The sequence below is a fragment of the Oncorhynchus nerka genome, linkage group LG14 (genome assembly GCF_034236695.1).
Source record: "Oncorhynchus nerka isolate Pitt River linkage group LG14, Oner_Uvic_2.0, whole genome shotgun sequence".
In the NCBI taxonomy this organism is placed as follows: Eukaryota; Metazoa; Chordata; class Actinopteri; order Salmoniformes; family Salmonidae; genus Oncorhynchus; species Oncorhynchus nerka.
Genome location: NC_088409.1, coordinates 88,407,907 through 88,434,647, shown reverse-complemented (window position 1 = coordinate 88,434,647; position 26,741 = coordinate 88,407,907). Strand labels below are relative to the sequence as shown.

General features: G+C 43.2%; 1 protein-coding gene across 1 annotated transcript in view; it reads left to right on the top strand.

Moving 5' to 3' along the window:
* The window catches only part of dync2h1 (dynein cytoplasmic 2 heavy chain 1), a 377,649-nt gene that overhangs the window by 30,366 nt on the left and 320,542 nt on the right, over positions 1 to 26,741 (top strand). The window contains exons 34-45 of the mRNA XM_065000515.1: positions 1,091 to 1,273; positions 1,616 to 1,798; positions 1,925 to 2,148; positions 2,432 to 2,541; positions 8,191 to 8,390; positions 8,862 to 8,993; positions 9,560 to 9,692; positions 17,368 to 17,575; positions 17,660 to 17,789; positions 18,073 to 18,228; positions 21,259 to 21,518; positions 22,358 to 22,604. Coding sequence (XP_064856587.1) covers positions 1,091 to 1,273; positions 1,616 to 1,798; positions 1,925 to 2,148; positions 2,432 to 2,541; positions 8,191 to 8,390; positions 8,862 to 8,993; positions 9,560 to 9,692; positions 17,368 to 17,575; positions 17,660 to 17,789; positions 18,073 to 18,228; positions 21,259 to 21,518; positions 22,358 to 22,604 — 2,166 coding nt within the window. The remainder of the gene's footprint in view (positions 1 to 1,090; positions 1,274 to 1,615; positions 1,799 to 1,924; positions 2,149 to 2,431; positions 2,542 to 8,190; positions 8,391 to 8,861; positions 8,994 to 9,559; positions 9,693 to 17,367; positions 17,576 to 17,659; positions 17,790 to 18,072; positions 18,229 to 21,258; positions 21,519 to 22,357; positions 22,605 to 26,741) is intronic.

Below are 26,741 nucleotides of genomic sequence, written 5' to 3'. Positions count from 1 at the left end.
TCACCCAACCTGAACTCAATTCAGATGGTTTGGGATGAGTTGGACCGTAGAGTGAAGAAAAATCAGCCAACAAGTGCTCAGCATATGTGGGAACTCCAACCAGACTGTTGGAAAAGCATTCCAGGTGAAGCTGGTTGAGAGAATGCCAAGTGTTTGCAAAGCCTGTCATCATGGCAAAGGGTGGCTACTTTAAAGAATCTCAAATGTAGAATATAGTAAAAATAAAGAAAAACCCTTGAATGAGGAGGTGTGTCCAAACTTTTGACTCGTACTTTATTTCTGACCACTTCATCTACACACACCTGTACAGGTCTAAATGAGATTTCTACACACTTTAGTACCAGGCAACAGTTAAACTAGTTAAACTACAGCGCTGTACAGTACTGCACCACTAGAGGGAGACCTTCACCCAGAGATGAGGACACCTCTGAATGACTCCATTAGCCCTGCTACACTGTGTGTTCTGCAGTCTCTCTGCAGTCTGCCTCAACACACTGTCATCCCCTCTCTCTCTCTCTCTCCCTGTCACTCCCTCCATCCCCTCCTCTCTCTCTCTCTCTCACTCTCTCTCTCTCTCTCTCTCCCTGTCACTCTCTCCATCCCTCCATCCCCTCCTCTCTCACTCTCTCCATCCCTCCATCCCCTCCTCTCCTCTCTCTCTCTCTCTCTCTCTCTCTCTCCCTGTCACTCTCTCCATCCCTCCATCCCCTCCTCTCTCTCTCTCTCTCTCTCTCTCTCCATCCCTCCATCCCCTCCTCTCTGTCTCTCCATCCCCTCCTCTCTCACTCTCTCCATCCCTCCATCCGCTCCTCTCTCTCTCTCCATCCCTCCATCCCCTCCTCTCTCTCTCTCTCTATCTCTCTCTCTCTCTCCATCCCCTCCTCCCTCTCTCTCCATCCCTCTATCTCTCCATCCCTCCATCCCCTCCTCTCTATCTCTCCATCCCTCCATCCGCTCCTCTCTCACTCCATCCCTCCATCCCCTCCTCTCTCTCTCTCTCTCTCTCTCTCTCTCTCTCTCCATCCCTCCATCCCCTCCTCTCTCTCTCTCTCTCCATCCCTCCATCCCCTCCTCTCTCTATCTCTCCCAGGGTAATGCGGCTAAGCTGGTCCACACCCCCCTGACTGATAAGTGTTATCTGACCCTGACCCAGGCCATGATGATGGGTTTGGGAGGAAACCCCTACGGCCCTGCCGGCACCGGCAAGACTGAGTCAGTCAAAGCCCTGGGGGGCCTGTTCGGAAGACAAGTACTGGTCTTCAACTGTGATGAGGTAAAACACACACACACACACACACACACACGCAGTCACACATGACAAATGCACACACACAGTCACACATGACGAATGCACACACACACGCAGTCACACGTGACGAATGCACAAACACACACTCATGCACACACACGCATGCACACACATACACACACACGTGCACACACGCATGCACAAACAGACACGTTAGTAAAACTCAGAAATGTAAGTGAATTGTATTTTTTGGAAAAGAAATGAGCTAATTTCAAGAAAGGATGGATAAATAAATGAATGAAGTATAGATAGATAAATACAGGATGGATGGATAAATAAAGTCAATGAATGAATGGCGTGTTGCAGGGTATAGATGTGAAGTCTATGGGGCGTATCTTTGTGGGGCTGGTGAAGTGTGGAGCGTGGGGCTGCTTTGATGAGTTCAACCGCCTGGAGGAGGCTGTGCTGTCTGCAGTGTCCATGCAGATACAGGCCATCCAGAACTCACTGAAGAACCACAGGACCAGCTGTGAGCTGCTGGGCAAGGAGGTGACCACACACTTAGTCACACAGTCACTTTGTCATTCTTGCACGCAGAAACTGGAATGGTATTTTGCACACGGTTTTTTAAAAGTATTGCTGCCTTTTCTCTCTGTCTCTGTCTCTGTCTGTCAGGTGGAGTTGGACCCTAACTCAGGGGTGTTTATTACATTGAATCCAGCTGGGAAGGGTTATGGAGGGAGACAGAAGCTGCCTGACAACCTGAAGCAGCTGTTCAGGCCCGTGGCCATGTCCCGACCAGACAACGAGCTCATTGCTGAGGTCATCCTCTACTCAGAGGGCTTCAAAGACGGAGAGATACTGGGACGCAAGCTGGTCGCCATCTTCAACCTGGCCAGGTGTGTCTTTGTGTCTATTCCAAAGTGGCAACTAATCCCCTTTTCCACTTCCCCAGAGACTCCTAAACTCCTGGATAACATGTTGATGTCTGTGTGGGCCGTCAACTGTCTTCCAACCGCATGCAGACATACAGACGGTATCCAGGAGTTCATCTGACTAGGGGCTTGATGGCTCAAATCTGTCACTATCCTGTTAATAGGTCTCTGTATCTGTTTGTAGGGCTATGTTTTGTGACTGGGTGTGTATGTATCTACAGTATGTATTTATGTATGTACTGTGTAGGGAGCTGTTGACCCCCCAGCAACACTATGACTGGGGTCTGAGGGCTCTGAAGACGGTGCTGAGAGGCTGTGGCAGACTGCTGCATCAGAAGAGTGAGGCCAAGAACAAGAGTAAGACTCCTAAACTGACACTTACTCCTCGCCCCCAAAAAAACTCCCTAATATTTTATTTTATTTATATCCGAATACCCCCTATCTCAGCCTTTGGGCTCTCTCTCCTCTCTGTCCTTTTTCTCAAACACTGGTCTTAGCTGAGTTGTTTTCATCCCCATCCCTCTCTCCCCTCTTCCCTCTTCCTCTCTCTTTCCCCCTCTCTCCCCTCTTCCTCTTCTCTTTCCCCCTCTCTTTGACCTTTCCCTGCCTCCCCCTGATGCCTGGCTGTCCATATCTCTGTGATCCCTGGTTGATCGCTCTGTCTTCCTCTCTGCCTTTCTCTTTGCATCTCTCTCTCTCTCGCTCTCTCTCGCTCTCTCTCTCGCTCTCTCTCTCTCGCTCTCTTTCTCTCTCGCTCTCTTTCGCTCTCTCGCTCTCTTTCTCTCTCTCGCTCTCTTTCTCTCTCTTTCGCTCTCTTTCGCTCTCTCTCGCTCTCTCTCGCTCTCTTTCTCTCTCTTTCGCTCTCTCTCTCTCGCTCTCTCTCGTTTACTCTATTTGTCAGACAGTACATTTGTCCCTGGGGCTTGCTCCCTCCCTCTATTGTCAGGCCAAATGTTCCAGTGAAAGCAGCCCTGCTCCTGTGCCTCTCCTACCAGCAGCTGTAGAGAGGAGAACAACAGTATTGATGAACTCTAAATCCCTACCAGCAGCTGTAGAGAGGAGAACAACAGTATTGATGAACTCTAAATCCCTACCAGCAGCTGTAGAGAGGAGAATAACAGTATTGATTAACTCTAAACCCCTACCAGCAGCTGTAGAGAGGAGAACAACAGTATTGATTGTCCCCTACCAGCAGCTGTAGAGAGGAGAACAACAGTATTGATGAACTCTAAACCCCTACCAGCAGCTGTAGAGAGGAGAACAACAGTATTGATTAACTCTAAACCCCTACCAGCAGCTGTAGAGAGGAGAACAACAGTATTGATGAACTCTAAACCCCTACCAGCAGCTGTAGAGAGGAGAACAACAGTATTGATGAACTCTAAACCCCTACCAGCAGCTGTAGAGAGGAGAACAACAGTATTGATGAACTCTAAACCCCTACCAGCAGGTGTAGAGAGGAGAACAACAGTATTGATGAACTCTAAACCCCTACCAGCAGCTGTAGAGAGGAGAACAACAGTATTGATGAACTCTAAACCCCTACCAGCAGCTGTAGAGAGGAGAACAACAGTATTGATGAACTCTAAATCCCTACCAGCAGCTGTAGAGAGGGGAACAACAGTATTGATGAACTCTAAACCCCTACCAGCAGCTGTAGAGAGGAGAACAACAGTATTGATGAACTCTAAACCCCTACCAGCAGCTGTAGAGAGGGGAACAACAGTATTGATGAACTCTAAACCCCTACCAGCAGCTGTAGAGAGGAGAACAACAGTATTGATGAACTCTAAATCCCTACCAGCAGCTGTAGAGAGGAGAACAACAGTATTGATGAACTCTAAATCCCTACCAGCAGCTGTAGAGAGAACAACAGTATTGATGAACTCTAAACCCCTACCAGCAGCTGTAGAGAGGAGAACAACAGTATTGATGAACTCTAAACCCCTACCAGCAGCTGTAGAACAACAGTATTGATGAACTCTAAACCCCTACCAGCAGCTGTAGAGAGAACAACAGTATTGATGAACTCTAAATCCCTACCAGCAGCTGTAGAGAGGAGAACAACAGTATTGATGAACTCTAAATCCCTACCAGCAGCTGTAGAGAGGAGAACAACAGTATTGATGAACTCTAAACCCCTACCAGCAGCTGTAGAGAGGAGAACAACAGTATTGATGAACTCTAAACCCCTACCAGCAGCTGTAGAGAGGAGAACAACAGTATTGATGAACTCTAAACCCCTACCAGCAGCTGTAGAGAGAGAACAACAGTATTGAAACACCAGCAGCTGTAGAGAGGAGAACAACAGTATTGATGAACTCTAAACCCCCTACCAGCAGCTGTAGAGGAGAACAACAGTATTGATGAACTCTAAACCCCTACCAGCAGCTGTAGAGAGAACAACAGTATTGATGAACTCTAAATCCCTACCAGCAGCTGTAGGAGAGTATTGATGAACAACAGCAGCTGATGAACAACAGTAAACTCCCCCCTACCAGCAGCTGTAGAGAGGAGAACAACAGTATTGATGAACTCTAAACCCCTACCAGCAGCTGTAGAGGAGAACAACAGTATTGATGAACTCTAAACCCTACCAGCAGCTGTAGAGAGGAGAACAACAGTATTGATGAACTCTAAACCCCTACCAGCAGCTGTAGAGAGGAGAACAACCGTATTGATGAACTCTAAACCCCTACCAGCAGCTGTAGAGAGGAGAACAACAGTATTGATGAACTCTAAACCCCTACCAGCAGCTGTAGAGAGGAGAACAACAGTATTGATGAACTCTAAATCCCTACCAGCAGCTGTAGAGAGGAGAACAACAGTATTGATGAACTCTAAACCCCTACCAGCAGCTGTAGAGAGGAGAACAACATTATTGATGAACTCTAAATCCCTACCAACAGCTGTAGAGAGGAGAACAACAGTATTGATGAACTCTAAACCCCTACCAGCAGCTGTAGAGAGGAGAACAACAGTATTGATGAACTCTAAACCCCTACCAGCAGCTGTAGAGAGGAGAACAACAGTATTGATGAACTTTAAACCCCTTCCAGCAGCTGTAGAGAGGAGAACAACAGTATTGATGAACTCTAAATCCCTACCAGCAGCTGTAGAGAGGAGAACAACAGTATTGATGAACTCTAAACCCCTACCAGCAGCTGTAGAGAGGAGAACAACAGTATTGATGAACTCTAAACCCCTACCAGCAGCTGTAGAACAACAGTATTGATGAACTCTAAACCCCTACCAGCAGCTGTAGAGAGAACAACAGTATTGATGAACTCTAAATCCCTACCAGCAGCTGTAGAGAGGAGAACAACAGTATTGATGAACTCTAAACCCCTACCAGCAGCTGTAGAGAGGAGAACAACCGTATTGATGAACTCTAAACCCCTACCAGCAGCTGTAGAGAGAACAACAGTATTGATGAACTCTAAACCCCTACCAGCAGCTGTAGAGAGGAGAACAACAGTATTGATGAACTCTAAACCCCTACCAGCAGCTGTAGAGAGGAGAACAACAGTATTGATGAACTCTAAACCCCTACCAGCAGCTGTAGAGAGGAGAACAACAGTATTGATGAACTCTAAACCCCTACCAGCAGCTGTAGAGAGGAGAACAACAGTATTGATGAACTCTAAATCCCTACCAGCAGCTGTAGAGAGGAGAACAACAGTATTGATGAACTCTAAACCCCTACCAGCAGCTGTAGAGAGGAGAACAACAGTATTGATGAACTCTAAACCCCTACCAGCAGCTGTAGAGAGGAGAACAACAGTATTGATGAACTCTAAATCCCTACCAGCAGCTGTAGAGAGGAGAACAACAGTATTGATGAACTCTAAACCCCTACCAGCAGCTGTAGAGAGGAGAACAACAGTATTGATGAACTCTAAATCCCTACCAGCAGCTGTAGAGAGGAGAACAACAGTATTGATGAACTCTAAACCCCTACCAGCAGCTGTAGAGAGGAGAACAACAGTATTGATGAACTCTAAACCCCTACCAGCAGCTGTAGAGAGGAGAACAACAGTATTGATGAACTCTAAACCCCTACCAGCAGCTGTAGAGAGGAGAACAACAGTATTGATGAACTCTAAACCCCTACCAGCAGCTGTAGAGAGGAGAACAACAGTATTGATGAATATTGACCCCTCTCAACAGTATTGACCCCTCCAACCCCTCTCTCTCTGTGTTCCCCCTCTATCAATTCAATTCAAGGGGCTTTATTTGCATGAGAAACATATGTTAACATTTCCAAATCAAGTGAAGTAGATAATAAACAAAAGTGAAATAAACAAAAATTAACAGTAAACATTACACCACATATATATATATATATATATATATATATATACAGTGTTGTAACAATGTACAAATTGTTAAAGTACAAAAGGGAAAAGAAATAAGCATAATTATGGGTTACAATGGTGTTTGTTCTTCACTGGTTGCCCTTTTCTCGTGGCAACAGGTCACAAATCTTGCTGCTGTGATGACACTGTGGTATTTCACCCAGTAGATATGGGAGTTTATCAAAATCGGGTTTGTTTTCGATTCTTTGTGGATCTGTGTAATCTGAGGGAAATATGTGTCTCTAATATGGTCATACATTTGGCAGGAGGTTAGGAAGTGCAGCTCAGTTTCCACCTCATTTTGTGGGCAGTGTGCACATAGCCTGTCTTCTCTTGAGAGCCATGTCTGCCTACGGCGGCCTTTCTCAATAGCAAGGCTATGCTCACTGAGTCTGTACATAGTCAAAGCTTTCCTTAAGTTTGGGTCAGTCACAGTGGTCAGGTATTCTGTCACTGTGTACTCTCTGTTTAGGGCCAAATAGCATTCTAGTTTGCTCTGTTTTTTTGTTAATTCTTTCCAATGTGTCAAGTAATTATCGTTTTGTTTTCTCATGATTTGGTTGGGTCTAATTGTGCTGCTGTCCTGGGGCTCTGTGGGGTGTGTTTGTGTTTGTGAACAGAGCCCCAGGACCAGCTTGCTTAGGGGACTCTTCTCCAGGTTCATCTCTCTGTAGGTGATGACTTTGTTATGAAAGGTTTGGGAATCGCTTCCTTTTAGGTGGTTGGGGAATTTAACGGCTCTTTTCTGGATTTTGATAATTAGCGGGTATCTTTTTCCGTAGTGTATTTCTGTACTGTTTTAGTGATTCTCCATTGTGAAGGTGTAGTCTCAGGTTTTCTGGGTCTCTATGTTTTTGGTTGAACAGGTTTCTCAATTTCTTTCTTAGATTTTTGGATTCTTCATCAAACCATTTGTCATTGTTGTTCATTTTCTTTGGATTTGATAGGGAAGCTGAGAGGTCAAATATACTGTTTAGACTTTCTACACCTTCACTATTACAGTTGAACATTTTGTCCAGGAAGTTGTCTGAAAGGGGATTGAATTTGTTGTTGTGTAATTGTTTTTTTGGTATGTTTTCCAAACTGCATTCCTTCCATCTATAGCATTTCTTAATGTTACTCAGTTCCTTTGGCTTTGATGCCTCATGATTGAGTATTGCTCTGTTCAAGTAGATTGTGATTTTGCTGTGATCGGATAGGGGTCTCAGTGGGCTGACTGTGAACGCTCTGAGAGACTCTGGGTTGAGGTCAGTGATAAAGTAGTCTACAGTACTACTGCCAAGAGATGAGCTATAGGTGCACCTACCATAGGAGTCTCCTTGAAGCCTACCATTGACTATGTACATACCCAGCGTGCGACAGAGCTTCAGGAGTTGTGACCCGTTTTTGTTGGTTATGTTGTCATAGTTGTGTCTAGGGGGGCGTATGGGGGAGGGAATGCTAGGTAGGTAGGTGGTAGGTGTTTGTTCCCCTGTGTGCTGAGGGTGTCAGACATTTAGGTCACCACATATTAGTACATGTCCCTGAGTCTGAAAATGATTGATTTCCCCCTCCAGGATGGAGAAGTTGTCTTCATTAAAATCTATCTCTGTCCCCCTCCCTCTCTATCTCGGTGTTACCCCCCTCCCTTTATCTCTCTGTTCCCCAGTCAAGGAGAGTGTTCTGGTGGTGCAGGCGCTGAGGTTGAACACCATGTCCAAGCTGACATTTGCAGACAGCAGCAGGTTTGATGCCTTGGTCCAAGATGTGTTCCCTGGGGTGGGTTTTACTGACGTGGAGGATCAGACCCTCAGCCACGCACTGCAGGCCGTCTACGAGGAGGCACACCTCGAACTCATACCCAGCCAGGTGGGTGACTGTGGCCGTGTGTTTGTGGGTCACTCCACATAAATAATGACGCTCTGGTCTGGAGTTGTATGAGCTGTTTAGTCAAGAGGATAGAAGAAAGGAGGGAGGGAGGGTTGGATGGATTGAGGGTTAGATTGATGTAGGGAGGGATTGATGGTTAGATGGATGGAGGGTTGGAGGGATGGAGGGTTGGATGGATGGAGGGTTGGATGGAGGGAGGGTTGGATGTATGGATGGAGGGATTGAGGGTTAGATTGATGGAGTGATGTAGGGAGGGATTGATGGTTGGAGGGATGGAGGGTTGGCTGGATGGAGGGATTGTTAGATGGATGGAGGGATGGAGGGTTGGATGGATGGAGGGTTGGATGGATGGATGGAGGGATGTAGGGTTAGATGGATGTAGGGTTAGATGGATGTAGGGTTGGATGTATGGAGGGTTGGCTGGATGGATAAAGTCATTTTTCTCTGTAGATGAAGAAGGCTCTGGAGCTGTGTGAGCAGTTGAGACAGCGTATGGGAGTGGTGATCGTAGGTCCCAGCGGGGCAGGTAAATCTACTCTGTGGAGGATGCTGCGTGCCGCCCTGGGCAGGACAGGCAGGGTGGTGAGTACACACCAGATTAATCATGATAATCACTATCATTTTATTGTTACACTCCCACAGCTCTGCGCCCTAGTTATCATTAATCATAATCATATTCGTGTTTTATTCATGTAACATTCCAACTACTAATAGAATGTAATTTGAGTGGCCTCAAGAATGGCTCAGCGGTCTAAGGCACTGTATCACAACTGGCCGTGATCGGGTTAGATTGATGGAGGGAGGGATTTACATGGCTCATCGCGCTCTAGCGACACCTTGTGGCAGGCCGGGTGCCTGCAGGCTGACCACGCTCGTCAGTTGAACAGTGTTTCCTCTGACATATTGGTGCGGCTGGCTTCCGGGTTAAGCGGGCGGGTGTTAAGAAGTGTGGTTTGGTTTATCATGTTTCGGAGGACGCATGACTGGAACTTCGCCTCCCGAGCCTGTTGGGGAGTTGCAGTGATGAGACAAGATCTAAATTGTGGAGAAAAAGTTGGTCAAAAACAAAAAAATAATGTCATTAAGATTCAGCCACTGACCACTGACTTTGTCCCTGCCTGTCCTGAATGCTGTCATGTTGTGTTTAGGTGAAGCAGTATACAGTGAACCCTAAAGCCATGCCCCGCCAGCAGCTGCTGGGTCACATAGACATGGACACTAGGGAGTGGACTGACGGGGTGCTCACAAACAGCGCCAGGCAGGTGGTGAGAGAACCACAGGGTAAGAACCACTACCAGGAAACAACCACAACACAACCATAGCCTTATTAGAAGTTGGTGAAAGATAAACAAGAACGTTGAAAGTTGGTTGTAATATCAGTTTAATCCACCAGAAAATAAGGCACATATATTCTGGTTAAACTCAAATACACTAATTGATGAAAAAACATTATTTTTTTTGGGGGGGGGATAATATAATCTTTGTAAATTATATCATAAATAGTATTGGTTGAGTTGTCACACATGCAGCTAACAAAAATATACGGAAATGTCTGCTCTATCCAAGATTACAACCAAGTAATTGCAGCATTAAGTGGAAGGGCGAGAAAGTAAGGAGCTTGTCTGTCGGACCTGCATTAAAGACCAAGATTGGTTAAAGAAAAATTGTGATGAATAAAAAGTATACCAGTTTAATTTAAGGACCAAAAACTTACAGCTATGCCATACAGACTGCAAAATAGTTGGGAAGAGATTTTCAATGTACCGATTCCATGGCACATGGTTTATGAGATGATGCACAAAATGAAGCCGGATCAAAACGTAGTTTAAAAAAAATTATTATACAAAATTCTTGCAAACAGTAGAATGTTATGTACTGTACATGGGGAACACAACTATCCCAGCTCTGCAGATTCTGCTGCGAAGAGATACTCATTAGATCATTTGTTTTGGTAGTGTCCATATGTAGCTTGTTTTTGGTCACAGGTCCAGGAATGGCTGAAGAATTGCAATAACTCTGCAAATAGCACAACTGGGTGATCTGAAAAGTCACAGTTAATCCATCAGTAATATAATAATATTCTTAGAAAATTGTGTATATATATATATATATACACACTACCGTTCAAAAGTTTGGGGTCACTTAGAAATGTCCTTGTTTTCCATGAAAACGTACATGAAGTAATAATGGCGTCGAAGAAGAAGGCAGACGTTTTACGTGTCCCCAACCGATTGTGTTTGTTTATTTGCGTTTTTTGCAACTTTTTTTTGTAACTTTTTTTGTACATAATGTTGCCGCTATCGTCTCTTACGACCGAAAATAACTGCGATTACTCTCCACGGACTGGCAGAATCCTTTTTTTCCTTTAACGAGTCTGACGAGCCCGACGTGAACGATATACTGCTTTCTCGGGAACAGGCCCAGATCCCCGTGATTTGCGTGAAGAGGAGGCAGAGAAAAAGGGGGCAAAGGGCGGGCTGCCTTCTGAGAATTCTTACAGTGCCTTGCAGAAGTAGTCATCCCCTTGGCTTTTTCCCTATTTTGTTGCATTACAACCTGTAATTTAACTACATTTTTATTTGGATTTCATGTACTGGACATAAACAGAATAGTCCAAATTGGTAAAGTAAAATTTAAAAAATAACTTTAAAAAAATTAAAACTGAAAAGTGGTGCGTGCATATATATTCACCCCCTTTGCTATGAAGCCCCTAAAATAAGATCTGGTGCAACCAATTACCTTCAGAGTCACATAATTAGTCCACCTTTGCGCAATCTAAGTGTCACATGATCTGTCACATGATCTCAGTATACATACAACTGTTCTGAAAGGCCCCAGAGTCTGCAACACCACTAAGCAAGGGGCACCACCAATCAAGCGGCACCATGAAGACCAAGGAGCTCTCCAAACAGGTCAGGGACAAAGTTGTGGAGAAGTACAGATCAGGGTTGGGTTATAAACAAAATATCAGAAACTTTGAACATCCCACGGAGCACCATTTAAATCCATTATTAAAAAATGGAAGGAATATAGCGCCACAAGAAACCTGCCAAGAGAGGGCCGCCCACCAAATCTCACAGACCAGGCAAGGAGGGCATTAATCAGAGAGGCAACAAAGAGACCAAAGATAACCCTGAAGGAGCTGCAAAGCTCCACAGCGGAGATTGGAGTATCTGTCCATAGGACCACTTTAAGCCGTACACTCCAGAGCTGGGCTTTACAGAAGAGTGGCCAGAAGATGTGTAAATAAAAAGATACAAACCCCCCAAAAAATGTATTTTAATTCCAGGTTATAAGGCAACAAAATAGGAAAAATGCCACAGGGGTGAATACTTTCGAAAGCCACTGTAGGCGATCGAATAAACCCCCACTTCCTTCCATTCTGCTAGCAAACGTGCAATCTTTGGAGAATAAAATAGATGGCCTACGCGCAAGATTAAACTACCAAAGGGACATTCAAAACTAATATCTAATGCTTCACGGAGTCGTAGCTGAATGACGACACTATCAACATACAGCTGGCTGGTTATACGCTGTACCGGCTGGATAGAACAGCGGAGTCTGGTAAGACGAGGGGCGGTGGACTATGTATTTTTGTAAATAACAGCTGGTGCAAGATATCTAAGGAAGTCTCAAGCTATTGCTCACCTGAGGTAGAGTATCTCATGATAAACTGTAGACCACACTACCTACCTCGAGAGTTTTCATCTGTATTTTTCGTAGCTGTCTCCATAGCACCACAGTCAGAGGCTGCCACTAAGACAGCAGTGAAATAGCTGTGTTCCACCATAAGCAAACAAGGAAACTCTCACCCAGAGGCGGCGCAACTAGTGGCCGGGGACTTTAATCCAGGGAAACTTAAATCCGTTTTACCAAATTTCTATCAGCATGTTAAATGTGCAACCAGATTTTAAAAAACTCTGGACCACCTTCACTCCACACACAGAGACGCATACAAAGCTCTCCATTTGGCAAATCTGACCATAATTATATCCTCCTGATTCCTGCTTCCATCAAAAATTAAAGCACGAAGCTCCAGTGACTCGATCAATAAAAAAGTTGTCAGATGAAGTAGATGCTAAGCTACAGGACTGTTTTGCTATCACAGACTGGAATAGTTCTGGGATTCCTCCAAAGGCATTGGAGTATGGAGGACACCACATCACATGGCCAATGGAGTACACCGCATCAGTCATTGGCTTCATCAATAAGTGCATCGATGACATCGTCCCCACAGTGACTGTACGTACATACCCCAACCAGAAGCCATGGATTACAGGCAACATCCGCACTGAGCTAAAGGCTAGAGCTGCCACTTTCAAGGAGTGGGACTCTAACCCGGAAGCTTATAAGAAATCCCGCTATGCCCTCTGACGAACCACCAAACAGGCAACGCGTCAATACAGGACTAAGATCGATTCGTACTACACCGGCTCTGACTCTCGTTGGATGTGGCAGGGCTTGCAAACCATTACAGACTAGAAAGGGAAGCACAGCCGAGAGCTGCCCAGTTACACGAGCCTACCAGACGAGCTAAACTACTTCTATGCTCGCTTTGGGGCAAATTACACTGAAACATGTATGAGAACACCAGCTGTACAGGAAGACTGTGTGATCGCGCTCTCCGCAGCCAATGTGAGTAAGACCTTTAAATAGGTCAACATTCACAAGGCCGCATGGCCAGACGGATTACCAGGACGTGTACTGCGAGCTTGCTCTGGCCACCTGGCAAGTGTCTTCACTGACATTTTCAACCTCTCCCTGTCCGAGTCTATAATACCATTATGTTTTAAGCAGACCACCATAATGCCTGTGCCCAAGAACACTAAGGTAACCTGCCTAAATGACTACCAACCCGTAGCACACGTCTGTAGCCATGAAGGCCTTTGAAAGGCTGGTCATGGCTCACATCAACACCATTATCCCAGAAACCCTAGACCCACTCCAATTTACATACCGTTCCAACAGATCCACAGATGATGATCTCTATTGCACTCCACACTGCCCTTTACCACCTGGACAAAAGGAACACCTATGTGAGAATGCTTTCCTCAACACAGGGCCCCTCAGCCCCCTCCTGTACTCCCTGTTCACTCATGTCTGCACGGCCAGGTACAACCTCAACACCGTTATTAATTTTGCCGTTGACACAACAGTGACAGCCTGTAGGGAGGAAGTCAGAGACCTGGCCGTGTGGTGCCAGGACAACAACCCCTCCCTCAACGTGATCAAGACAAAGGAGATGATTGTGGACTCCAGGAAAAAGAGGAGAGAGCATGCCCCCATTCTCATTGACGGGGCTGCAGTGGAGCAGGTTGAGAGCTTCAAGTTCCTTGGTGTCCACATCACCAACAAACTAACATGGTCCAAACACAGCAAGACAGTCGTGAAGAGGGCACGACAAAACCTATTCCCCCTCAGGAGACTGAAAAGATTTGGCATGGGTCCTCAGATCCTCAAAAGGTTCTACAGCTGCGCCATCGAGAGCATCCTGACTGGTTGCATCACTGCCTGGTATGGCAACCGCTCGGCTTCCGACTGCAAGGCACTTACAGAGGGTAGTGCGAACGGCCCAATACATCACTGGGGCCAAGCTCCCTGCCATTACGGACCTCTATACAAGTCGGTGTCAGAGGAAGGCTCCAGCCACCTTAGTCCTATACTGCTCTCTCTCTGCTACCTCATGGCAAGCGGTACCAGAGCGCCAAGTCTAGGTCCCAAGAGGCTTCTACCCCCAAGCCATAAGACTCCTGAACACCTAATCAAATGGCGACCCAGACTATTTACATTGCCCCCCTCCCTTTTACACCGCTGCTACTCTCTGTTGTTATCCTCTGTTTATCATCTATGCATAGTCACTTTAATAACTCTACCCACATGTACATATTACCTCAACTAACCGGTGCCCCCCGCACATTGACTCGGTACCAGTACCCCTCTGTATATAGTCTCGCCATTGTTATTTTACTGCTGCTTTTTAATTACTTGTTACTTTTATTTCTTATTCTCATCCGTCCGTATTCATTTCTTGATTATTATTTTTTACTGCCTTTTTGGTTAGGGAAGTAAGCATTTCACTGTAATGTGTGTTGTATTTGGCGCAATCCAATTTTATTTTATTTGAAATGTGTTGCAAAATGAATAGGAAATATAGTCAAGATGTTGACAAGGTTATAAATAATGATTTTTATTTGAAAGTGTCCTTAAAACTTTTCTTTCGTCAAATAATCCTCCATTTGCAGCAATTACAGCCTTGTAGACCTTTGGAGTTCTAGTTGTCAGTTTGTTGAGGTAATCTGAAGAGATTTCACCCCATGCTTCCTGAAGCACCTCCCACAAGTTGGATTGGCTTGATGGGCACTTCTTACATACAATACGGTCAAGCTGCTCCCACAACAGCTCAATAGGGTTGAGATCTGGTGACTGTGCTGGCCACTCCATTATAGACAGAATACCAGCTGACTGCTTCCTCTAGCATGCTCCCACAACAGCTCAATAGGGTTGAGATCCGGTGACTGTGCTGGCCACTCCATTATAGACAGAATACCAGCTGACTGCTTCCTCTAGCATGCTCCCACAACAGCTCAATAGGGTTGAGATCCGGTGACTGCTGGCCACTCCATTATAGACAGAATACCAGCTGACTGCTTCTTCCCTAAATAGTTCTTGCATAGTTTGGAGCTGTGCTTTGGGTCATTGTCCTGTTGTAGGAGGAAATTGGCTCCAATTAATCACTGTCCACAGGGTATGGCATAGCGTTGCAAAATGGAGTGATGGCCTTCCTTCTCAAGATCCCTTTTACCCTGAACAAATCTCCCACTTTACCACCACCAAAGCACCCCCAGACCATCACATTGCCTCCACCATGCTTGACAGATGGCGTCAAGCACTCCTCGAGCATCTTTTAAAAAAAAATATGTGTCTCACGAATGTTCTTCTTTGTGAACCGAACACCTCAAACGTAGATTCGTCTGTCCGTAACACTTTTTTCCAATTTTCCTCTGTCCAGTGTCCATCTTAATATTTTCTTTTTGTTGGCCAGTGTGAGATATGGCTTTTTCTTTGCAACTCTGCCTAGAAGGCCAATAACCCGGAGTCTCCTCTTCACTTTTGACGTTGAGACTGGTGTTTTGCGGGTACTATTTAATGAAACTGCCAGTTGAGGACTTGTGAGGAGTCTGTTTCTCAAGCTAGACACTCTAATGTACTTGTCCTCTTGCTAAATTGTGCACTTCCCAGTCTTTCTATTCTGGTTAGAGCCAGTTTGCGCTGTTCTGTGAAGGGAGTAGTACACAGCGTTGTATGAGATCTTCAATTTCTTGGCAATTTCTTGCTTGGAATAGCCTTAATTTCTCAGAACAAGAATAGACTGACGAGTTTCAGAAGACAGTTCTTTGTTTCTGGCCATTTTGAGCCTGTAATCAAACCTACAAATGCTGATGCTCCAGATACTCAACTAGTCTAAAGAAGGCCTGTTTTAATGCTTCTTTAATCAGGACAACAGTTTTCAGCTCTGCTAACATAATTGCAAAAGGGCTTTCTAATGATCAATTAGCCTCTTAAAATGATAAACCTGGATTAGCTAACACAACGTGTCATTGGATGTTAGTATAATTTAATTATGACAATGTGCTTTCATCAATTGAAAGCCCTTAATCTATTTTATGAGAATTTGTAAGATTTCTTGTTTGCATAAAATAGACGCAGACCAGTCTTTAAATAATAGGTAATAGAATTTATTCTCGGAGCGCGCTACCACTTAAACACATGCATCAGTTTATATACAGATCATGACGTCATTTCACTGCCTTAACCGAACCCCCTCCTCTCGACCGGGACAAAGTAAGGTGAAAAGTTCATTCTAACTTACTAACACACTCCCAGATAACTTTTGACCCCTCAACATTATCGATCACCCCTCAACTGACAGTTTTAATTAACAGAAACCCTAGGAAAGCACTCACTGCCTTATCTAAAAACCCCAGAGCTAAGTTTCAGTTGGGTCAACCATAGGCTAACGACCTTATGTGTTTACACAGTCCACAACCCATTTGTTCCTGCCTAGTTGGAATGGTGTTCATTAACATTTTATTACTCCTTGTCCTGTCACACAATTTCTTCTTATGAACTCATATTGTCTATTACTTATACAACAGAGTATAAGTTTACCTAGATACAATTCTATTTACAATGGGGATATTGTTTATTCATTTATCCATAATAAATTCAACATTGGAACACAGGAGTGATGGTTGCTGATAATGGGCCTAGGTAGATATTTCATAAAAACATCTGCCGTTTCCAGCTACAATAGTCATTTACAATGTATTTCTGATTAATTTGATCTTATTTTAATGTACAAAACATGTGCTTTTCTTTTTAAAAAAAGGACATTTCTACGTGACCCCAAACTTTTGAACTCGTTTTTCAACCACTCCAACAAACTATAGTTTTTGCAAGCTTTAACTGATTTTCCCATGATGTCAGGCAAAGAGGCACTGAGTTTAAAGGTTGGCCTTGAAATACATCCACAGGTACACCTCCAATTGACTCAAATGATGTCCATTAGCCTATCAGAAGCTTCTATAGCCATGACATCATTTTCAGAAATTTTCCAAGCTGTTTAAACGCACAGTCAACTTAGTGTATGTAAACTTCTGACCCACTGGAATTGTGATACAGTGAATTAATCTATCTGTAAACAATTGTTGGAAAAATTACTTGTCATGCACAAAGTAGATGTCCTAACCGACTTGCCAAAACTAGTTTGTTAACAATACATTTGTGGAGTGGTTGAAAAACGAGTTTTCATGACTCCAACCTAAGTGTATGTAAACTTCCCACTTCAACTGTATGGGGCTTGGAAATGATTCAGACAAATTACACTGATGGAAGCTACAGACTATTTGCAATGTTGAAGGGGAGTGTCCTGATGTTAGCCTTGTGTGTGTTCCAGAGGTGAGCTCGTGGATCATCTGTGACGGAGACATAGACCCAGAGTGGATCGAGTCGTTGAACTCTGTGTTGGATGACAACCGTCTTCTGACCATGCCCAGTGGAGAGAGGATCCAGTTTGGACCCAATGTCAACTTTGTCTTTGAGACCCACGACCTCAGCTGTGCCTCACCAGCCACAATCTCACGCATGGGCATGATTTTTCTCAGGTTTGTGTGTATGTGTGTGTTTTGTATGTGTGGTCCTTGATCGGTTAACCTCTTCATGTTCCAACACCTCTCTTCTCTCTGTAGTGATGAGGACACAGATGTGAGCGCGTTGGTCAAGTCGTGGCTGAAGGGTCAGCCTGATGAGTGTCGCAGTAACCTGGAGAACTGGATGGGAGACTACTTCCACAGAGGCCTTGACTGGGTGCTTAAACAGGTGATACATACTGACACTGCCCTCTTCTGGTCATAATCAATAGCATCAACTGGATTAATGTAGCCAATTGGAGTTTTACCCTAAATATATTCTAGCCAATTGGAGTTTATCACAAGTATATTCTAGCCAATTGGCGTTTTACCCCAAATATACTCTAGCCAATTGGAGTTTTACCCCAAATATACTCTAGCCAATTGGAGTTTTACCCCAAATATATTGTTGTGGATTGGATATCTTGTGTTCAAAACTATTCTGACTCTCTGTCTCTGTCTTTGTCTGTCAGAATGACTTGGTGGTGGAGACCAGTCTGGTAGGGACAGTGTTGAACGGTCTGTCCCACCTGAGTGGAGTGACAGAGCGTGGTCAGTTTGTGGTTAGTCTCATCAGAGGGCTGGGCGGGAACCTCAACCTCAAATCAAGACAGGACTTCGCCAAGGAGGTAAGACGAGGTGGTCATTTCATATCCATTCAGCTGTCCGTTTGTCCATCTGTTCATCCATCCATTTAACTATCCATCCATTTATCCAGCCATCCATCCGTTTGTCCATCTGTTCATCCATCCATTTATTCATCCATTACTTATCCATTTAACTATTCATCCATTTAACTATCCATCCATTTTTCAATGAGACTCTCAGTTAGATAGCAAATGTTCAGTTTTTACAAAAAGATTATTTGTTTAGGACAAATCGCTCCGTTTTCTGCGTCACGTTTAGCTACGAAAGAAACCTGTATCCAGGATTGTGTAAATCTATCCGCAAGCTCATTAGCATAACACAACTTTAACTATTCATGAAAATCGCAAATGAAATGAAATAAATCTATTTGCTCTCAAGCTTAGCCTTTTGTTAACAACACTGTCATCTCAGATTTTCAAAAATATGCTTCTCAACCATTGCAAAACAAGCATTTGTGTAACACTATTGATAGCCTAGCATAGTATTATGCCTGACATTCAGCAAGCAACATTTTCACAAAAACCAGAAAAACATTCAAATAAAATCATTTACCTTTGAAGAACTTCAGATGTTTTCAATGAGGAGACTCTCAGTTAGATTGCAAATGTTCAGTTTTTACAAAAATATTATTTGTGTTGACAAATCGCTCCGTTTTCTCCATCACGTTTGGGTAAGAAAAAAAACGAAAATTAAGTCATTAAAACGCGAACTTTTTTCCAAATTAACTCCATAATATCGACAGAAACATGGCAAACCGATGTTTAGAATCAATCCTCAAGGTGTTTTTCACATATCTATCGACAATAAATCCATCGTGGCAGTTGACTTTCTCTTCTGAAGAAATGGAACGCACATGGACCTAGAGATTACGCAATAATTTCGACACCGGGCGGACCCCTGGTAAATGTAGTCTCTTATGGTCAATCTTCCAATGATATGCCTACAAATACGTCACAATGCTGCAGACATCTTGGACGAACGGCAGAGAGCTCAAGTTCATTCATGGCACATTCACAGCCATATAAGGAGACGATGGGAAACAGAGCCTCAAAAATTCTGCTCATTTCCTGTTTGAGGTTTCATCTTGGTTTCGCCTGTAGCATGAGTTCTGTGGCACTCACAGATAATATCTTTGCAGTTTTGAAAACGTCAGAGTGTTTTCTTTCCAAAGCTGCCAATTATATGCATAGTCGAGCATCTTTTCGTGACAAAATATTGCGCTTAAAACGGGCACGTTTTTCTTTCCAATAATGACATAGCGCCCCCATAGGTTGAAGAGGTTAACTATCCATCCATTTATCCATCCATCCATCCGTTTGTCCATCTGTTCATCTATCCATTTAGCTATCCATCCATTTAACTATGCATCCATTTATCCATCCATCCATCCATCCATCCATTTATCCAGCCATCCATCCATTTAACTATGCATCCATCCATCCATCCATCCATTTAACTATGCATCCATTTATCCATCCATCCATCCATCCATTAATCAACATCTTACGGAAAGTATTCAGACCCATTGACTTTTTCCACATTTTGTTACGTTACAGCCCTGTTCTAAAATATATTAAATGAATAAAAATCCTCAAAAATCTCAACACAAAACTACATTTGAGCAAATGTATAAAAACATAAATACCTAAATTACATAAATATTCAGACCTTTTACTATGAGTCTTGAAACTGAGCTCAGGTGCATCCTGTTTTCATTGATCATCCTTGAGATGTTTCTACAACTTGATTGGAATCCACATGTGGTAAATTCAATTGATTGGACATGATTTGGAAAGGCACACACCTGTCTATATAAGGTCCCACAGTTGACAGTACATGTCAGAGCAAAAACCAAGCATTGAGGTTGAAGGAATTGTCCGTAGAGCTCTGAGACAGGATTGTGTCGAGGCACAGATCTGGGGAAGGGTACCAAAAAATGTCTACAGCATTGAAGGTCCCCAATAACATAGTGGCCTCCATCATTCTTAAATGGAAGAAGTTTGTAACCACAAAGACTCTTCTTAGAGCTGGCCACCCGGCCAAACTGAGCAATCGGGGGAGAAAGGCCTTGGTCAGGGAGGTGACCAAGAACCAGATGGTCACTATGACAGAGCTCTAGAGCTCCTCTGTGGAGATGGGAGAACCTTCAAGAAAGACAACCATCTCTGCAGAACTCCAACAATCAGGCCTTTATGGTAGCGTGTAAAAGGCACCTAAAGGACTCTCAGACCATGAGAAACAAGATTCTCTGGTCTGACGAAACCAAGATTGAACTTTGGCCTGAACGCCAATCGTCACATCTGGAGGAAACCTGGAACCATCCCTACGGTGAAGCAAGGTAGTGGCAGTATCATGCTGTGGGGAAGTATTTCAGCGGCAGGGACTGTGAGACTAATCAGGATCAAGGCAAAGATGAACAGAGCAAAGTTCTAGAGCGCTCAGGACCTCGGACTGGGGCAAAGGTTCACCTTCCAACAGGACAACGAACCTAAGCACGTAGCCAAGATAACGCAGGAGTGGCTTCGGGATACTTCTCTGAATGTCCTTGAGTGGCCCAGCAAGAGACGTGACTTGAACCCAATCAAACATCTCTGGAGAGACCTGAAAGTAGCTGTGCAGCAATGCTCCCCATCCAACCTGACAGAGCTTGAGAGGATCTGCAGAGAAGAATGGGAGAAACTCCCCAAATACAGGTGTGCCAAGCCTGTAGCGTCATACCCAAGAAGACTCGAGGCTGTAATCGCTGCCAAAGGTGCTTCAACAAAGTACTGAGTAAAGGGTCTGAATACTTATGTGATATTTAAGTTTTTTATTTTTATATAAATTAACTAACTAAAATAAATATATATATATATAGCCTTTTATTTATGGGGTATTGTTTGTAGATTGATGAGGGGGAAAAACTATTTAACACATTTTAGAACAAGGCTGTAACCTAACAAAATGTGGAAAAAGTCAAGGTGTGCCTATACTTCCCGAAAGCACTGTATGTGTGTGTGCATTCCCTGCAGGTGCTGGTCTGGGCTAGAGAGAGCCCTCCTGACCCGAGGAAGCCCCTGGACACCTACTATGACCCTGAGTCTGGCCGGCTGTGTGTGTACACTCTGGAACGTCCTGACGGCCTCAGCCTGGAAGAGCTCACACACACTCACACACTCCCCGTCATCCAGACCCCCGACATGCAGAGAGGACTGCACTGCTTCTCCCACTGGCTCTCCTCCCAGCACAGACAACCCTTCATACTGGTGGGGCCTGAGGGCTGTGGCAAGGGGTAAATGTACACACACACACACGATGTATAATACACTCTAGCCAGATCATGCACAACCTCCTCTTACTGTTCAGGGAGAACGGTATGACACACACGTATGTTTCCAGGCATGTTTTATTTAAGGCGTGACCTTTCTTAGAATAGCACAGCGGACTGAGGGGTAGGCGGGGGGGGGGCTGAGACTTGTTGAATCTACAGTCATTACTGTCATCCCTGGGGCACCCAGTAGAGGGAGGGCATCTCTGATTGGCTTTTACACTCCACTTGAGCCACCCCCCTCCATGACACCCACAACCCTAATCTCGCTGAAATGTCAGGGCGTCATGGAAACGCTTGTCATCCCTGCCTGATGAAAAAACATCTAATTAATTTCCACTGCTGTGCTCAGGAACGCACACACGCACACACACAGACCCACACATCCCAATTATCCTATCTCAGTTTGCACCCTCACAAAATGTCCCCCCTCGCCCTGAGGTTTTTCTCACAAATTCGGTTAAACAGACCCCTGCGGCATCAACACTTTTCAATACAGAGTTAATTCTCCTCTCTCCTCCCTCCTAACTCTTCCTCTGTCATCTCCTCTTCATCCTCTGATATCTAACCTCTGTAATGACTCATGTCCTCCTTCAATGTTATGGTCTGGTTTCTCTATTTGGCATTTAGCCTATGTTCTGCCAACACTGTCTGTGTTAATGTGTGTGTGTGTGTGTGAATGTGTTAAGTTGTGTATGTATGTGTGTGTGTTAATGTATGTGTGTGTGTTAATGTATGTGTGTGTGTTAATGTGTGAGTGTGTGTTAATATGTGTTAATTTGTGTGTCTGTGTTCTCCTCCAGTATGCTGTTGCGCTATGCGTTCTCTCGGCTGCGTTCCACCCAGGTAGCGGTGGTCCACTGTAGCGCCCAGACCTCGTCTCGTCACGTCCTCCAGAAGCTCAGTCAGACCTGCCTGCTGCTCAGTTCCAACACGGGACGGGCCTACAGACCCAAACACTGTGAGAACCTGGTCCTCTACCTCAAAGACATCAACCTGCCCAAGCCTGACAAGTGGGGCACCAGCAACCTCATAGCCTTCTTACAGCAGGTACACACTACACTACAATACAGCACAGTACACTGCAATTCAGTATACTACAATACAGTACAGTACAATACAGCACAATACAATACAGTACAATACAATACACTAGAATACAATACAATACAGTACAATACACTACAATAAAGCACAAAACAATACACTACAATACAATACAGCACAACAAACTACAATACACTACAATATAGCACAATACACTACACCACGCAACAATACAGTACACTACAATAATCTACAATACACTACAATAGATCATAAAACAATACACTACACTACAATGCAGCACAACAAACTACAATACACTACAATATAGCACAATGCACTCCAATACAGCACAATACACTACACCACGCAACAATACAGTACACTACAATACTCTACAATACGGCACCTTACTCTACAATACACTACAATGCAGCACAAAACATTACAGTACAGTTCAACACAGCACAATACACTGCAATAAAGCACAATACAGTGCAATACAATACACTAGAATACAGCACTATAAACTACAATACAGTGCAATACAGCGCAATAAACTGCAATACACTACAATACAACAGAATAAACTGCACTACAACACGCTGCAGTACAGTACAATACTGCAATACAATACTGCACAATACACTACAATACAATAATCTACAATACACTACAATACAGCACAAAACACTACAATACAGTACAACACAATACAATACACTAGAATACAGCACCATACAATACAACACCATAAACTACAATACATTACAGCGCAATAAACTACAATACAACAGAATAAACTACAATACAGTACAACACAATACAATACACTAGAATACAGCACCATACAATACAATACAACACCATAAACTACAACACACAACAGAATAAACTACAATACAGCACAAAACACTACAGTACAAAACACTAGAATACAATACACTACAACACAGCACAATACACTACAACACAGCACAATACACTACAACACAGCACAATACACTACAACACAGCACAATACAGTACAATACAGTACAATGCACTATAACACAATACACTACAATATAATACAGCACAATAAACTACAATACTGTGCAATAAACTACAATACAGCACAATACACTACAATACAGTACAATGCACTTTGACGCAATACACTACAATATAATACAGCACAATAAACTACAATACACTACAATACAGTGCAATAAACTACAATACAGTACAATGCACTATAACACAATACACTACAATACAGTGCAATAAACTACAATGCACTACAATACAGTGCAATAAACTACAATGCACTACAGTGCAATAAACTACAATACAGCACAATACACTACGATACAGTACAATGCACTTTGACGCAATACACTACAATATAATACAGCACAATAAACTACAATACAGTGCAATAAACTACAATACAGTACAATGCACTATAACACAAAACTACAATACAGTGCACTATAACACAATACAATACAGTGCAATAAACTACAATACAGCACAATACACTACAATACAGTACAATGCACTTTGACGCAATACACTACAATATAATACAGCACAATAAACTACAATACACTACAATACAGTGCAATAAACTACAATACAGTACAATGCACTATAACACAATACACTACAATACAGTGCAATAAACTACAATGCAGTGCAATAAACTACAATACACTACAATACAATAATCTACAATACACTACAATACAGCACAAAACACTACAATACAGTACAACACAATACAATACACTAGAATACAGCACCATACAATACAACACCATAAACTACAATACATTACAGCGCAATAAACTACAATACAACAGAATAAACTACAATACAGCACAAAACACTACAGTACAAAACACTAGAATACACAATACACTACAACACAGCACAATACAGCACAATACACTACAACACAGCACAATACACTACAACACAGCACAATACACTACAATACAGCACAATACAGCACAATACAGTACAATACAGTACAATGCACTATAACACAATACACTACAATATAATACAGCACAATAAACTACAATACTGTGCAATAAACTACAATACAGCACAATACACTACAATACAGTACAATGCACTTTGACGCAATACACTACAATATAATACAGCACAATAAACTACAATACAGTACAATGCACTATAACACAATACAGTGCAATAAACTACAATGCAATAAACTACAATACAGCACAATACACTACGATACAGTACAATGCACTTTGACGCAATACACTACAATATAATACAGCACAATAAACTACAATACAGTGCAATACAGTGCAATAAACTACAATACAGTACAATGCACTATAACACAATACAGTGCAATAAACTACAATGCACTACAATACAGTGCAATAAACTACAATGCACTACAGTGCAATAAACTACAATGCACTACAGTGCAGTGCAATAAACTACAATGCACTACAGTGCAATAAACTACAATACAGCACAATACACTACAACAGTACAATGCACTATGACACAATACAATACAGCACAATAAACTACAATACAGTGCAATAAACTACGATACACTACAATAAGGTGCAATACAGCACAATACACTACAATACAGTACAACACCGCACAATACACTATAATACAGTACAACACTGCACAATACAGTACAACACTGCACAATACAGTACAACACTGCACAATACACTACAATACAGTACAACACCACACAATTCATTACAATACAATAGTGCAATACATCACCGTACACTACACTACAATACAGTACACTACAATACAGCACCATAAACTACAATACACTACAATACAGCACAATAAAATACACAAAAATACAGCATAACTCTACAATACAATAAATACAATACAACACAAACTACAATACAGTAATAATACAACTAATCATTTATTACATTTATGTAGCGCTTTTCATCGAATCTCAAAGCAATATATCATGACAGGTCAACCAATCGAGGCCAAGCTGCGTCCTCTGAAGATGGAGAGGGTCAGTTCATGGCTTGAGTGAAGGGAGCTGGACAAAGGATTGTAGATGATGTTGGAGTCTGCTGATGATCTTGTAGAGGTCAAGTCAGGGAACCAGCCTGAGTCTTATAGCCTCTGGACTTCTCCTTGTCCCGTCTGTGTAGCAGCCATTTGGCTGATGCCTCAGCAGCTCTGGGCTCCAGAAAGATCACCACACAAAGTTCAGGATATTAGCCAGTCGTCCTCACTAAGAGCCCTCTGCCTCAGCGCGGATGTAGTCCTCTGCCATTCCTCTCAGGTTTCAGGCCACCCCTTACATTTCTCAATGTTCTCAAAAGATCAGCCAGGAGAAACAAAAAGATGTTACTGTGTCCAGATGCATTTTTCAAACAAATACTGTACAACGTAACGCAGCCCAACACAATGCAATACAACATAACACAATGCAATACAACATAACACAACGCAATACAACATAACAACTCAATGCAATACAACACAACACAACACAACTCAATGCAACACAATGCAACGCAACGCAACGCAACTCAATGCAATACAACACAACTCAATGCAACACAACGCAACGCAACGCAACGCAACTCAATGCAATACAACACAACTCAATGCAACACAACGCAACGCAACGCAACACAACTCAATGCAATACAACACAACTCAATGCAACACAACGCAACACAACTCAATGCAATACAACACAACTCAATGCAATACAACACAACTCAATGCAATACAACACAACTCAATGCAATACAACATAACACAACTCAACACAACACAACTCAATGCAATACAACACAACTCAATGCAACACAACTCAATGCAATACAACACAACTCAATGCAATACAACACAACTCAATGCAATACAACACAACTCAATGCAACACAACTCAATGCAACACAACTGTTACGCACGCCTCTATGAAGAGGGAACGCAACACCCTGCTACAACTAAACTCTCTGTGAAGTGAAAAAGGTATGGACTGTAGGTGCGAGTAAGAATGACAACAAGCAGAATGTGGTACCATTTACAAGGACTTTATTCCTTTACACGGTAATATGGGGAAAAGGGGCTGGACGGAACCAAAGCAAAGAAAGTAAATCT